Raw genomic sequence first — 16,674 nt, 5'->3', positions numbered from 1 at the left:
CCCGCCCCCACACAAAGGTCTGTCTGCGCACATGACGTCTGCGCAGACAAATCGATACGAGGAATTATTGTCTTTTCTTACCAAGGCTATAGTAGCATACATGCATATTGATTTAAAGGCTTTGTGTGTGGACAAGAGATTTGTGCAGATATGAAATGTGCGCAACCGTGGAAGTTGGGAGTTAAAGACGTTTGAGCAAAATTGCTCATGTCTGTGGGCACCAACCACGCCTGCGCAGACAACTTGTAACGTGTGGGGAGGAGAAACGTGTTTGAATTAGCAGTTCGTTCAGTCTAGTGTTTCTCACCTGTGTGTCCACGATTAACTTCGAAATGGCAAATACACGTCAGACCGGTATAGAGTTCAATGCTGAATTTATTAAAAATTATAAGAGTAACACATGCTTGTGGAAAATTAAAAGGCAGGGATACAGCGATGGAGCTAAGAAGGCACCTGCTTATAATTCTTTGCAAGAGAAATTACAGGCAGTTGACACTACAGTAAATAGGGAAGCCAGAAAAAAATTCCTTGAGGACTGTTTGCCGCAAAGAGCTAAGCAATGTAATGAAATCCATTCGATCTGACGACGGGGTCGAAGAAATACGTAAGTCAAATTTGTGGTATTGCGACCTCCTCTGCTTTCAGGTAGGGCATTGAAAATTCCGAATCAGAAACAAACAAAACTATAGCCCATCGACCAAGCCCACACAGAGGAAATAGGAGTAATCCACTGAATTATATACCCATACCACTAACGACGGTTAGCAGTTGGGTTTTCGAACATAGACTGCCTCCAAAATTATTAATCACTTCGAAGAAAACGATTTATTGACAAATAGTCAGCATGGATTCAGAACATATCGTTTCTGCTAAGCACGACTAGTACCTTATTCTCACGAAGAACATATATATCTACATGGCTACTCTGCAAACCACACTGGTGGTGGATTCATCAAACCACCTTTGCAATAATTCTCTGTTATTACACTCTCGAACAGCGCGAAAGAGGGAACACCTATATCTTTTCACGCGAGATCTGATTTCCTTATTCTGTTATGATGATCGTTTCTCTCTATGTAGGTCGCCGTCAACAAAATATTTTATTTCCGCATTCGAAGGAGAAAGTTAGTGATCGAAATTTCGTGAGAAGGTCCCACGAGAAACGTCTTTGTTTTAATGATGTCCACACCAAATCCAGTAACATGACCAACATGCTCTCTCCCTTATTTCTTGATGATTCAAAACGTGCTTCCTTTCTTTGAATTTTTTCCGTGTAGTCCGTTAAGGATCCCACACTGTTCAGAAGTACCCCAAAGGTGAACGGACAAGTGTAATGTAAACAGTATCTTCTGTAGATCTTTTGCACCTTCTTAGTGTTACGGCAACAAAACTTAGTCTTTAGTTCACCTTCCCCACAATATTTTCTGTGTGTGCTTTCCATTTAAGTTGTTTCGAATTTACGACCTTTAGATTTGATTGATTTATCGTGGAACCGAAGTTTAACGGATTACTGTCGGCACTGACGTGGATAATCTCACACTTTCCATTGTTTAGAGCAAATTGCCAATTTTCATTCTACACAGAAATCGTTTTGAAATTTGTTTTGATCTTCTGATGATTTTACTAAACGATAATCGACAGCACCATCTGCAAAGAACCGAAAACGGTAGCTCAGATTGCCTCCCAAATCATTTATATAAGTAGATAGGGAGCAGCAGAAGGTCTATAAACTACCTTGGGAAACGTCAGAAATCAGTTCTATTTTACTCAGTGACTTTCCATCAGTTACTACGAACGTTGACCTCTCTGTCAGGAAATCACACTTGTCAAGTTCCCCATGTCTTACCAAAATATTTTTTATTCCACAGTCAACGAAAGAGAAGTAGGGCAAAATAAATAATAACGAATACAATATCATCAAATGTCAGTATCCAACTAGAAGTGATTTTCAGCAATACAGAAGTTTTCAAAGGAAATTAACATTAAAGTCGTGTACCAAACATTCAATATCTAGTTAACAAAAACCGAGGAGTGGAAGTGCTTCTGAATGAACCACAAACAGATTTCTTATGCCTTAGCAAGCATTGACTAAATGAAGCAGAACTTTACAATCTAATAATAGGAGACTATGATATCATTAATTATTTGTGTAGACCAAAATATAAAGGTGGAGGTGGTGCTATATACAAGAAGGAAATTGGTAGTTTACAAGATACTCACCACTGTAAATGTATAAACCTCCCAGCTTGCATGGAAAAAGATTCTGAAATTACTGGCATAATTAGTGAAGAACTAGGAATATTCTGTGTATACAGGCTTCCAAGTGGCAACATTGCAGAAAAAACTAGCAAAATTATTACTGAAGTTTAAAAGAAGTATGTTGTAATATGTTGAGACTACAACATAGATATGGCTAAAGAATGAAACAAAAACAAGAATTAAAAGAAACGCTATTACAGTGTAATATAAAGATAGTAGAAAATACACATATAAGAGTGACTCATCAAAGTCAGACCATTGTTAATAACATTATCACTAACATTGAAAATAAAAAGTGTGAAGTAAAAGTTCTGCAAACAGCAATCTCTGATAATCATGAGTTAATGTTTTGTATCTACAAAAATGGGTGCTCAAAAACAGCAACAAAGCAAGACAAAAGAAGTGTGAGGGCTACAAATATACAAAACATGAACATTTTTAAAATAACACTGAGGAAAGGAGATTGGCCGAAACAATGAAAGCACAGAGGACAAATGAGAAGTATGATGCATTTTGTAACATATTAATGCATCATCTCATACAGTCTTCTCCAAAAATGAGCTGTCAGGAAACGCGAAGTCACAGTAGGGAATGGAATGCCAAAGAATTAATTGAACTCACGACTAGAGCGAAGGAACTCAGCAAACGGGGACCATGGAGACGTAGAAACAGTATAAGAAGAAGTACAGGCAATCAATAAGAGAAGCAAAACCCAGTTCAATAAACAGAGCCATAGCAAATTCAAAGGACAGATGTAAAAGAGCTTGGGATATAATCAACATTGAAAAATGTAGTAAAAATAGTGTGAAGGATAAAAATCTGATTAAGAGAGCGAAAACCGAGAACAATTTGGTAAGAGATGGAACAAAAATCGCTAATATACTCAACAACAATTTTATAGGTGCTATGAAAAATTTAAAAGTGGAAAGAAATCGCGAGGGGTCAAAGCATTCTAGAACGAGTAACAAAAACAGAATTTATAAAAGTAATTCAGAAATAAAAATCTAAGAAGTCTGTAGGAGATGATGAACTATCAAATTATCTAATAAAGTCTGTGAATGAAGAAATAACAGAACCTGTTTTATAATATAACAAACACCTCATTCAGAGAAGGAGTATTTCCAGAAAAAATAAAAATAAGCGAAGTATTATCAATATATAAGAAAAGTGACAAAGATGAACCAAATAACTACAGACCAGTATATTTAATCTCTCATTTCGCAAAAATACTATAAATGCTCCTGTGTAGTAGGGTGACCACATTCCTTGAGAAACCTATGATTCTTATTCCAGCACAACATGGTTTACAAAAAGGGACAGAATCTATAATAGGTGCATAGGTGCATTAGATAATAACAACTCTGTGTCTCTTATGTTTCTGGATTTGCCTATACCTTTTGATACCATCACCCCCACAGTACTAATTGAAAAACATGCCATTCATTACTTAACTACGTTGTTTACCCAGAGAGGAGCTAGGGAACGGGATACTGAGTGAGGGCAGGGGTACAAAAGAAAAAAAATTGCTTCTCGGCTTTTGACAATGTCAAAGTGTAATTTATTAACAAAACAGTTAAATATTTTACTTCTGCAGGTTCGTGATGTATGCTGTTCTATACACTATGATACACAGTCATATCACCAACAAAGAGACATGCATTGCAATGGATAAAATCATTTGATCTTGACAGAAAACACTAAGTGACAACACAATCTGGATGCATATCTGAAATCAGGTGTATTCAATACAGTGTGCCTCAAGGATAGATACTTGGTTCCTTCTGTTCAACCTACTTGTAAACAATATTAAAGTGAGTGACAAGGATAAAAAATACTGTATGCTGATGATATAAGTGCATGTAGAAGAAAATCTGGAAACATTGGAGAGAAGTGAATTTACGTCAACACATAACACAGTGCAGTGGTTCATACAGAATGACTTAATTATAAACCTAAAAACGATGATGTTCATGGCATTCACAAATAGATGAAAGGAAGATCACACACATATATTCATAGCTGAAAGAGATGCAAAGAAGTTACCTCTATAACATTTTTGGGGATTACAGTTGACAATAAGCTCCAATGGAGGCAACATACAGACAATGTCTGTTGCAAACTAAGCACCTTAAAATTTATTATAAAAAACCTTACTCATCGTGCCAATAAACATCTCGTACGTACAGCGCTAAATGCTCTATATGAACCATACTTAAAATATGGATTTACTGTTTGGGGAAACTCTAACAGCAATAACACAACAAGAATTTTTGTGTTTCAGAAAAGGACATTAGGATCATTTTGAATTAAAAAAAAACAGAATCACATAGAACTGCTTCCGGTAATCTAAAAATACTGCTGTTTCCACCGATTTACTTGTACAAAACAATAAGTTCATCAATCATAGGCAATTCATCATCAGAAAAAATGCAGATGTTCATTGATATGACACAAGAAATAAAGGTCAGCTGAGAAGTATACCTCACAGACTGAGAGCTGCTGAAAAAGCTCCTTGATACTCAGATGTACAACTGATGAAGCATCTTACCAAGAGTCTGCAAGATAGTATGAGCAAAGAACATTCCAGAAACTTCCGAAGGATCACTTAATGGAAAAAGAATTTTACACCATAGTGGATTGTATATGTAAAAAACTGAGGATTGCTGTTATTAACGTACATATGTACTGTAATCAGTTGGAAATACTGTAGTATCATGTAGTTAAATAACTAATAGTATGTTGTTTTGCACTACACACTCTGTACATAATGTAATCAAATGGGACCAAATAAAAATCAGTCGATCAAATCAATTATGAATGGAGAAAAAATTACAGTATTCAAGATGCAGGAAGCATCACTCGAAACTGCTACAGAGTGTGAAGCACAAATTCATGTTCCTCAAAACTAGCAATGGAAAATATTTATCTTGTATTTCAGTGAGTGAAGTATAGTACCTACAGTAGAATTAGATCTGAATTACAAAACACAAAGAAATTCTACCAACAAAAATACAAGTAAAACAAGTTTATGCCATTTAACTGCTTTCATTGTTGCAAATTAATTTTGATGTTATTTAACTGTTGCTGGTTTTTATGTAATTGTTGCTATTTTTGGTTATTTCGTTTTTGTTGTTCAATTTTGTTCACGTTTCTTGTTATTGTTTAGTTTGTTTTGGTGAACATGAGTGCTTCACACAAAATGTTCGATAAGTGTGAGGAATAGAGTTCCGAGTTTAAAATGCAAAATATTCTCTATTCCGACATGAAGGAAGTTCATGAAATTCAGGACACCCATCTGTTAAAAAAAAGTGAAAGGCAATGAACTTTGTCCACATTACGGAATTTCATTTATGAGATGCAACCCATTTAAATGGCGTCAAGTAACGGTGCATGGATTCAAGTTGGCCGAAAATGGTCAGATGTGTCGCTTTAGATGGTCTCAATGGTCTCTATCATTTAATGACTTTTGTTTGGCCACCAAGAGAGAGAATTTGATAGCATCAGAGGTTTGTATTTTGTATTTAATGTGTCAGTCGCGTTTTAGTGAACTTTTTTGGTCCTAAGTACATAACTTACAAATGCTGTCTTAACATTTTTTCAGACTTTCAAGAGTGAAAAATTTCTTACAAACAAGAGATGGATGTTCGTTATGTTATGAACTGTTCAGAGTGGAAGTCCCCAGAAAAACTTGTCCAGTTTTAATCACTGCCATCGCTCGTTCAGTTTCAATGCTAAAGAAAGAGGTTCCAAACGAACTCCTCGCCAGGCTAAGAAGGCACAAGTGATATCCACCATCTGAGAGTCACTCTCTGCCTTTCAGCAGCAGGCAGATGCAGCATAGACATCTAAATCTACATAATTACTCTGCAATTCACATTTAAGTGCTTGGCAGAGGGTTCATCGAACCACAATCATACTATCTCTCTACCATTCCACTCCCGAACAGCGCGCGGGAAAACCGAACACCTAAACCTTTCTGTTCGAGTTCTGATTTCTCTTATTTTATATTGATGATCATTCCTACCTATGTAGGTTGGGCTCAACAAAATATTTTCGCATTCCGAAGAGAAAGTTGGTGACTGAAATTTCGAAAATAGATCTCGCCGCGACGAAAAACGTCTTTGCTTTAATGACTTCCATCCCAACTCGCGTATCATATCTGCCACACTCTCTCCCCTATTACGTGATAATACAAAACGAGCTGCCCTGGGGTGCATGTCGTTAGCACACTGCTCTCTTGGCCATTTTGCACACTTTCCAGACCGGGTGGACGCTATGGGATACTGGTCCATCAACTAGCTCATCAATTGGCATCACAAGGCTGAATGAGACACAGGAGTCAGGTGTGTCAAAAGTGTGAGTATGAAAAAAATAGGCAGTACCTGTCCATCTAACACAAGTGACTACAACAGACAACAAATCCTTCTTACAGTTTTATGCTAAACATGTGGAACACACTCAGGATGTTGCAAAAACTAACAATAAAAAGTAGTGAACAACTTTTAACAATGGAGGCATGGTGAGCCCGAGCCAGTGTATTTTACGGTTTGTTGTCGTTTTTATTCGAACACACATGATTACTCTGCAATTCACATTTAAGTGCTTGGCAGAGGGTTCATCGAACCACAATCATACTGTCTCTCTACCATTCCACTCCCGAACAGCGTGCGGGAAAAACAAACACATAAACCTTTCTGTTCGAGCTCTGATTTCTCTTATTTTATGTTCATGATCATTCCTACCTATGTAGGTTGGGCTCAACAAAATATTTTGACATTCCGAAGAGAAAGTTGGTGACTGAAATTTCGAAAATAGATTGTTTTTTGTTTTGTTTTATGCATTTTATGCCTCTTACAACTCACTGAAATATGATACTCTGGCCATTGCTTACTTTATAGGGGCAGTTATTCGAGAAATAACGAAAGAGTTGATTGACAAGAGAATTGTACAGGAATTCTTTTCTTATCAGACGCAAGGCTGTAGTAGTATACATGCGTACTGTCTTCTAGGCCCGCCCCATGCAAAGGTCTGTCTGCGCACATGACGTCTGCGCAGACAAATCGATACGACTTATCTTTGAAAATAGATTAAGGTATGGCAAACCTACGTTTCTAGCATTTGTAGACTTAAAGAAAGCTTTTGACAATGTTGACTGGAATACTCTCTTTCAAATTCTAAAGGTGGCAGGAGTAAAATACAGGGAGCAAAAGAGTATTTACAATTTGTACCGGATGACAGTTATAAGAGTCGAGGGACATGAAAGGGAAGCAGTGGTTGGGAAGGGAGTGAGACATGGTTGTAGCCTACCCCCGATGTTATTCAATCTGTATATTGAGCAAGCAATAAAGGAAACAAAAGAAAAGTTCGGAGTAGGTATTAAAATCCATGGAGAAGAAATAAAAACTTTGAGGTTCGCCGATGACATTGTAATTCTATCAGAGACAGCAAAGGACTTGGAAGAACAGCTGAATGGAATGGACAGTATCTTGAAAGGAGGGTATAAGATGAACATCAACAAAAGCAAAACGAGGATAATGGAATGCAGTCGAATTAAGTCAGGTGATGCTGAGGGAATTAGATTAGGAAATGAGACACTTAAAGTAGTAAAGGAGTTTTGCTATTTGGGGAGCAAAGTAACTGATGTTGGTCGAAGTAGAGAGGATATAAAATGTAGACTAGCAATGGCAAGGAAAGCGTTTCTGAAGAAGAAAAATTTGTTCACATCGGGTATAGATTTAAATGTCAGGAAGTCGTTTCTGAAAGTATTTGTATGGAGTGTAGCCATGTATGGAAGTGAAACGTGGATGATAACTAGTTTGGACAAGAAGAGAATAGAAGCTTTTGAAATGTGGTGCTACAGAAGAATGCTGAAGATTAGATGGGTAGATCACATAACTAATGAGGAGGTATTGAATAGAATTGGGGGGAAGAGGAGCTTGTGGCACAACTTGACTAGAAGAAGGGATCGGTTGCTAGGACATGTTCTGAGACATCGAGGGATCATCACCAATTTAGTATTGGAGGGCAGTGTGGAGGGTAAAAATTGTAGAGGGAGACCAAGAGATGAATACACTAAGCAGATTCAGAAGGATGTAGGTGGCAATAGGTACTGGGAGATGAAGAGGCTTGCACAGGATAGCGTAGCATGGAGAGCTGCATCAAACCAGTCTCAGGACTGAAGACCACAACAACAACACATCTATTCTTTGTGCTTACTTACATTCGATGTAGTTTTTATTTGTCTTCAGGTGAAGCTGGCTTCAAAGTGTTTGAGTGAACGGTTTAAAAAAAGTTAAATTTCTGATCCATGGTGTCTTCATGGTAGACTTTTTCTAATAGTTTTCTGTTGTAGACTTATCTAAACCTATTGGCAGATTCATTGTTTATTACTCTGATGTGTCCAACTTTGGTGTATACATTAACTGGTTTTCTGTTGCTGAATTTTAGGACTGCTATTTGACCATCATGATCAGACAAGCCATTTGCTACAGACTGTATTTTTATATTGTAACATACTGTGGGGTCCAGGAAAATATTGTCAATCACAGTCTTCCTGCAGTCATCTACCCTTATTGGGAATAAGCTCAATGGGTGTAAAAATTGTGCATGGTTACTGTTGGTTGGTGGAAAGTCAATGTTAAAATTCCGACATAAAATAATTTTGCTGTTGCTCTTGTAAAATTTTATAAGGACAGTTTCTAACAGAGCAAAAAAATCTGGACATTTACTACGTGTGTCCTACAGATAGTAATAATTATGATGACCTGCTTTTCTAGTTCTAGTTTGACTACACAGCAGTCAAAATCTTACTCAATTCAGTAATGACTTATATCTACTGTGTGAGACCTAAGAGTGTTATAAATGAAAATTGCCACACCTCCATTTCTTAAGTTGGTTCTGCAATACTTAGATCTAATTTTGTAAGTTTCTAAGTGTTTCTGTTCAATTTCTGTAGCTTCTATAACATGCTCTATTAAGCAAAGTCCATCAACAGCTATTTCGTCTAAACTTCTTCTACCTTGAACTGAAAGCAACAGCTAGATCGTTTTCTTTTATCCTAAAAAAACATCTAGAATGAATGTTAGAAAGTATTTGGATTGGGTGGATGCTGTCTTGCTAGTTTCTAATGCTATTGGTGGTATTATCTGTATTAAATTTTTTCCCTGCTCTATTTAAATACAATTCATGTGTAACTGCCCTCACAAAATGTTTCCTCCGTAACCTACTGAAATGTGGGAAGAGTGAAACTACCTTAACAATTGTGTGTGTTGTTTTCTGAGCAATGTTAGCGATATGTCCCTCAACTCAGCGGTTGTAACCTAAAATATTTCCAGCACAACCTATTATCAATACACGGTCTTGTTTATCAAGATCCTTCCCAAAAGATTTTATAACAATTGTAACATGACTGAATCCAGCATTGGGCTTAATTATATCAGTAACTTGATAGCTTTTAGCTATGTATTGCAGTAATAATTCTGAAATACCTCTACCATAACTGCTGCCAAGTTTTAGGACTTTTTGGTTTTATTGACTGTTTTTTTGCCTTGCACTCTGTTGACAGATTTATCAGGCTGCATTGGATCATCCTGAATATTCTGTGTACTTTCATGATGGTCCCTCTGACTACTAAGTTTCTAATGATCATTATTACTTTTGGAGCAATTCACAACAGTCTTGCTCATTTTAACACTGTATATATGAGGCACTGCCCCATACGTTTCTGGTCTAATGGAAGGTGTACCTAGTGGTTTAGCATGAAACAGTTAAGTTGGAGATTCGTACTTACGATCGTCACATTTCCATTTCAGAGCAAAGATCTCTTTATTCTTCACAGGGGGATCCACTTCCCTGCGGCGAAAATGAAGACTTCTCTTGCACTGTCTACACCTAATTCCAAATTTTACAGTTTTCCAGCATTTGTATCAAAATGCAGTTCCCAAAGCAGTACTTTGAATCGGTGTACTGTCCACTTTCTGCTTTATATGTTACTCATAGCGTCTAGTTTCACTTCACTGTCTTCTTGTTGCTCAAGTATCACTTCATATTTATGATTTAGATATATGACCCCATTAATTAATGCAGTAACGATCTCGTTGATGCCATCTTTGTTAGTTTTTGGCCTAAGATGTCGTCAAATTTCGCAAATACACAGATTTTATGTTTGGAGTCAGCCCTCACACAACTACTGTGTTAAGTTACCTTGCATTCGAAACACCTAATAATCTTCGTCGCAATTTTTTACACGAGCAAGAGTTGTCTCGTGTTTTGGGCGAGTGATCGTAGTGAGACGTCCTGGGTGTGGTCTCGAAGTCATTGATGACTCCTTTTCTTTTCATCTTGAATTTTTTAGTCACTTTTCATGTGGTACATCATGAAGCACACTTATTGTCACAGTAAATGATAGACTTTTTACAACTACATCACACTGTCTCGGCAATATTCGTTATATTTGTGGAATACCTTAACTCGTGATTTTCAAGCGGCATCATTCTAAAACATAAACATTTTATACCCAGTTTTTATAGTTAAAAGACCGAAAAGTACATTACTTCCGTTGCTACTGAAATTCTGTCACTGATTATGTGCACATCCTTGATATTACTTACACCACATGGTCAATTTTTCCTTACAATATTTTTCATTTTCACACTGGGTGCAAACTAAACACTTCTCTAGGTAGCCATCTTACTTTCCTGAGGTCTTTCTGAGAGGTCTCAACACGGCTAGTAGGTGTTCCATTGTCGTGACTGCGTAGAGTTCAAATCACTACTTACAGTTTCCATTAAAACTTCCAATTAATGGTTATACTGTCATTATACGGCAGACTAACACTCAACTCCTCTACCAGGGCATATTATACCAAATGTGTCACCTGTTGTGTAGCTTGTTTCACCAGATTAGTCTTGTAAAGGACTGTACTCTTTACCACAAATTACAAAGATCATGACTTATCTTTTGTTGTATAACTCTCCTTTGCCACAGAAAACAAATATCATCTAATGAAGAGAGTTTTTGGCGAACAATAACAAATACTGCTTTTTGAGTACGTGTAAAATTGATGCCGGCCGAAGTGGCCGTGCGGTTAAAGGCACTGCAGTCTGGAACCGCAAGACCGATACGGTCGCAGGTTCGAATCCTGCCTCGGGCATGGATGTTTGTGAAGTCCTTAGGTTAGTTAGGTTTAACTAGTTCTAAGTTCTAGTGGACTAATGACCTCAGCAGTTGAGTCCCATAGTACTCAGAGCCATTTGAACCATTTTGTAAAACTGATGACTGCTAAATTGTTCTAGTGAAAATCATTCATTCTTCAGAAAAGGCTACCACAATTTCCAGATAATGTTGTTTCATAAATTATAGTTTTTCAGTAGCGTATACTATGAAAATCTTAGGTAAATTTGTATCATTGTTTTTTTTGGAGATGTTATGAAAGCGTGGCAAACACATGGTCTCCGTGTGTTGCTCAGTATATGAATTAGCAGTTAGAGTTGACTCCAAACACTGAGTGTCGTAAATTTTCTTCTCGACTATTAAGGTGCGTCCACATTAGCGCGCTGCCCGGCTCGCGCGCCTCTCGTGCGCATTGAATTCGTCATATTTGGAATGTGCGCGCGCGCTGCGCATGCGCGACGCACCGCGGTTTTTCCAACGAACACTTCGAACGTTAGCAGTTCAGATTTGGACGGGAGCGCGAAAGGTTTGTCGTTTTTAGCGCGCATGTGAGTATTGTTTTGCAAGATATTAATGAGGAAAGAGGGATTTTTAAGTTGAACTAAAATATTACATTTTAATTAATACCTTTAGATTATTGTCACGCTTCAATAAAGGGATGTTGTGATTGATTTTCCAGCGATTAAATATGGAGTGGTCGAAAGTGACTTTAATTAAACAAATTGATGAATACAGAAAACAATCCATTCTTTGGGATCCTCAGCATAGGGATCATTACAGGAAACACATGAAAGCAGATGCTTAGCGAGAAATATCTGCGGAGATGGATGTATTTGCAGACCAGAGCAGAAAAAATTTAATATTTGCTGTCTTAATACTGACGGGAAAAGGGCAAACTGAAAAACAGCATGTGAACAGGAAAATGTAAGTTGTGAATCTAATAAGATATTATGTACCTAAATCTCTTAAGTGAGATAATTAAATTAGATGACAAGTTTAGCGATGTGGCCAATCACAACTGTCATTTATTATTACTTGAAGAATTTTGTATTCGGAAAAAAATATATTAAGAAAATGAGTGGTATTATAGAATAATAAGCTTCATTTTCATTTTAAGTGATTTACTTAGATACATCATATGAACTTTTATAATAACAATCATAACTGCTATAAAGTTTTTTTAGACAGGGTTTTATTGCATTCTATATTCTATTGTTTCAGAAAGAGATGACATTTACATAAGCAGGTGGTTTGCTTATGAAGCTTTCAAGTTTCTGGAGGACAGGGATGTACCAAGAAAGGACTTACGATGCTAAGAAAATGTTGATGTACTCAAGCATATTTGTATTGCCATTCTAAGAATCCTCCTTTCATACAATAATCTGCTATTTCATCCCTAATTTTTTGAAAATAACTTAGGTATCGTCAGGGGAGATGTCTCAGTGGTAACAAAGACGTCATATTATCTTCTCCCTGGACACCCCATGACCCTTCAATTGAAGCTACATTCTCTTTGTGGTCAATGCCAGCAGGAGTGTACAAATTTGGCGAATGGGTCCTTAGACAACTGTGTAACAAAATGACTGCCATCACTATCACCTCAGCTTTTTCAAGTGACAGAAGTATTGGTTTTCTTAGAACCTGAAAGACTGAGCTTGATATACCGAAGGCGTTCTCGACTGTCTGTCGGGCCGTTCTCGAGCGATAATTAAAAATTCTGTGAGGGATTCCTTTGGCAAAGTCTCCAGAGTATGGCTTCATGAGGTTTTCACTAAGAGAAAATACACTATCACCTGCAAAGAAATAAGGTATTTTCAGATAATGGCCTGGCAGCAGCTCCACTACCGGAAGTCCCAATGCGCTCCTAGTCATCATATTATGTAGCTTGCTCCCCTGAAAAATTCACCCATCCGAAATTCTTCCTTGGCATGCCACGTCAGCAAACATAAAGTTACAATTCCCGTCCAGTAACGCAAAAAGCACAGTACTGAAGCTGGATTTATAATTGAAGTACTCTGTACCCTAGTTCATTGAAGCTAATAAAACAACGTCTCCCGTCCAGAGCACCAACACAGTGAGGTAGGTTCCAACGTCTACAAATATATTGCTTACTTCCTTCCAAGCTGCAGGTGTCGAAGGGAGCTGAAACATAAATCATACTTAAACTTACTTTAAGCATGGGGTAGGTGGTTGAGTTTCATATTATATTTGTAATTGTTTTGGCGACTGGAAAACTACTGCGTTATTGGTCTGAGGCGAACGACAAGACTTAATGTTTTTTAATAGGCTCCTATTTTTATGTTAGTCACGTAATACCAGTAATACATAATTAATATTGGTTACTATTGGTTATTTCTTGTAATTTACAGGAGACGGATGAGATTATTAGAACTGAAGATGACATTGAGTCAGGACTCAACATTTCTAAAGACCGCCAACAAGACCCAACAGGGAACAGGGTCAACATCCACTGCCAGACCTACTAAGCGTAAGCGAACTGATGCAATGATGAGTAGTGCGTTTGACATTTCACAAACTGCTGCAGAGAAATTGGAGAAAGAGCTGTGAAATAAGTCCAACGAAATCGATGCCTTTTTTACGTACTTCGCATCAAAAGTGAAGAAATATTCGCCTGAAACGCAGAAATCGGTACAGCATGCCGTGTTTGATGTACTTGTGAAGGCCGATAAAGGGTTTTTTGACTGGGCTGCTCCAAATGCTCGGCATTCCAACAACTGGCAAATCCCTCCAGAAAGTATATATCACCCTATACATTCTCAACGCTTTGCACACTTTGCAACCAGTACCTGCTCCCATACAATCGCCATCTGATTCCTTGACACCTATCTCTTCTCAACCATCTCCTGCTGCATCAATAACTTCAGAACAGTTTTCGGATTTTGTGTAACATAACTTTAGTTTAATGGATTTGATGCGTTTCAATTTGTACTTATAAAAATATTTAAAAAATAAAACAACTTTCAAAATTAAAGGAGTTAAACAGCAGTGTTAATATGTTACCTTGATATATCCTTGTAACTCATGGATGAGTGCTGCACAGACTTGGGGTATTATTAGTGTAATAGATTGTTTAGAAATCCTGGAACAGAAATAGTAGATCAGTCAATTTTTTATATCCATGCCCACCATTGCTTATTTGGTCAGAATCTTACGACAAATACACAGCGAATTATAAACAAGAAGTAAGCAAATTATGTGCAACAAATATTAATGCTCACCTGTCTTGAGCGGAAATTTCTTTTTTTATAAAGTTCAGTGTGCCACGAACGTCGACGTTTCGTTTGTTTTTCGACAGACTTGCCATTAAAAATGCCGCACAACTCATCGCCATAATCCCGAGATTTTCCTGACGCTTAGACATGTTTACAGCTTGGCTGCAAACTGAATACTTATATGTTTCTGGGTTTTCTGTGGATCGCTGGAGGTTCGTTGTAACGCATAATTCCAACGAACGAAAGGAGAGCGGCGCACATGCGGCTCGCGCACAGATCGGGGTTCGTGGTGCGCAAGTGTGGACGCGGCTTTACTGAAGCGAATTCAGTATCGTTTGTGCAGAAGAGTGGGAAAACTGCAACATTCAGAATTCAACTATTAAAATGTATGTTCTGTACTTCGTTTCATAAAACTGATTCACTGGTCGCTAATGATTAAAACAGTGTGTTAGGTTGCATCTTCAAATTCACTAGGTTGATATGCAATTGGCGTTGTAAGAATCTCAGCGAAACAAAAAAAAACATATATTATTCTAAAGTAACTTGTTCCACTAATAGCAAGCACTTGAAAGACATTTTATTCCTTAACCTCCCGAATCATCTATTTAACTTCAGTATTGCTTACAACCTGCCACAGTAAGACATTTTTCTACCTCGAAACTGTAATCCTCATCTCACAGCAGTTAAGTACTGATTAAACTTCCTTTGCAACATTGTAAATGTATTAGTGAAAGTCCATCTCACATGGTATAAAAATCTTCATTGAATGTAACGCAAAACTAATCAGTGTTCCACACAGCACTACAGCATATCCCTCACTTCAAAAGCCATCTAAATCGTTACTGAGTTAATCTCATCTTGGTACTGAATAGCAGCACCCTTACACTCTCTTTACTGGGACTTTATTATTACGAAACAACTGAAGTAGCTGCTCATTAGACTATTGTCCACTGCATAAGCAATTGCTTCTCGTAATCACTCTGAAGTTTTACATTATCACTTTGTCACTGCTCTCATTACTTTGCTAGTAATATACAAAACTTGCAACACAGGTTTAGAAAGCAAATACTGCACCCCGCCACGCAGCAAAACGACAAAAGGAGAACAGCAAACTAATTTCAGCTGGAAACTAAATCTAACAAGCTAGCATGACTCCCTTATTCCAAAATGCAGAACTAAAGTGACTAACTGAAACAGAGAATTAATATTCATAATAATATCAACAGACACATTTCATCTCCAAACGAAATCGCTTGTGCACAGAACAAAATACACACAAAAAACATTTGCAGACTATATTTTAATCCCTTGACCTCAGAGCATAACGGTGCTAATTTATTAGACCATATCGAGGATGTACTGGCAGTGGATTGTCCTTTCTCTTCCTATCTTCCTTCACAACAGTACCTCTATTCAGCCTCTTCTCTTCTGCTTGCATTAAGAATTGTAAGATTGCGTTAATCTGCTTATTCTTCCCTGTCGCTACTTCTGGCATCGATGTGCATGAACTCATTATGCTGTGGCGCATTGGTGGTGAAACTGGTCTATCAATATGCTTTCCAGCAGCATTACTGATAAAGACTGTGGCACCAACATGTCTGGAATCAACTCCTCCTTCGTCTTCCATGTCATCAAACGCACCATTCGGTTCCTCAGGATCTGGAGCTGCTTTGTCCATACTATCACCGCTTCTACCTGACTGTCCCATATGAAAATCGGTCCATTTGTCACCAGACGCATGTACTTTTCTGTTTTGTTCCTGACCCATATTACCCAAACTTCTGTTTTTACTCTCTTCCCATTTTAATCGTGCTTCACTTCTTGTTATTATTCACGTGATCCTCTAAAATAGCTTGCAATTGATGGCATCAGTTGTCTACTATACTTGCAAAAACCTATACTAAACTGACGCATATATATCTTAAAAATAACCCACAAAAGTGAACAACGCTGATATCGACGCCATACATAACAACAACATTTATTGCTAAACCACAGACCAACACACACA

General features: G+C 37.6%; 1 protein-coding gene across 1 annotated transcript; it reads right to left on the bottom strand.

Moving 5' to 3' along the window:
- Positions 1 to 12,855: 12,855 nt before the first annotated feature.
- On the bottom strand, positions 12,856 to 13,302 carry LOC124556303. The gene has a single exon (XM_047130277.1). It carries the CDS (start codon positions 13,300 to 13,302, stop codon positions 12,856 to 12,858), a length of 447 nt encoding a protein of 148 aa, XP_046986233.1.
- Between the last annotated feature and the right edge of the window lie 3,372 nt (positions 13,303 to 16,674).

This window comes from Schistocerca americana, chromosome X (genome assembly GCF_021461395.2).
Source record: "Schistocerca americana isolate TAMUIC-IGC-003095 chromosome X, iqSchAmer2.1, whole genome shotgun sequence".
NCBI classification, from domain to species: domain Eukaryota; kingdom Metazoa; phylum Arthropoda; class Insecta; order Orthoptera; family Acrididae; genus Schistocerca; species Schistocerca americana.
The sequence above is the reverse complement of the archived record's forward strand: the minus strand, read 5'-3'. Positions and strand labels throughout refer to the sequence as shown.

Bases quoted from the DNA above. Each gene is read 5' to 3' on its own strand.
- LOC124556303 (XM_047130277.1), bottom strand. From the start codon at position 13,302: ATGACTAGGAGCGCATTGGGACTTCCGGTAGTGGAGCTGCTGCCAGGC.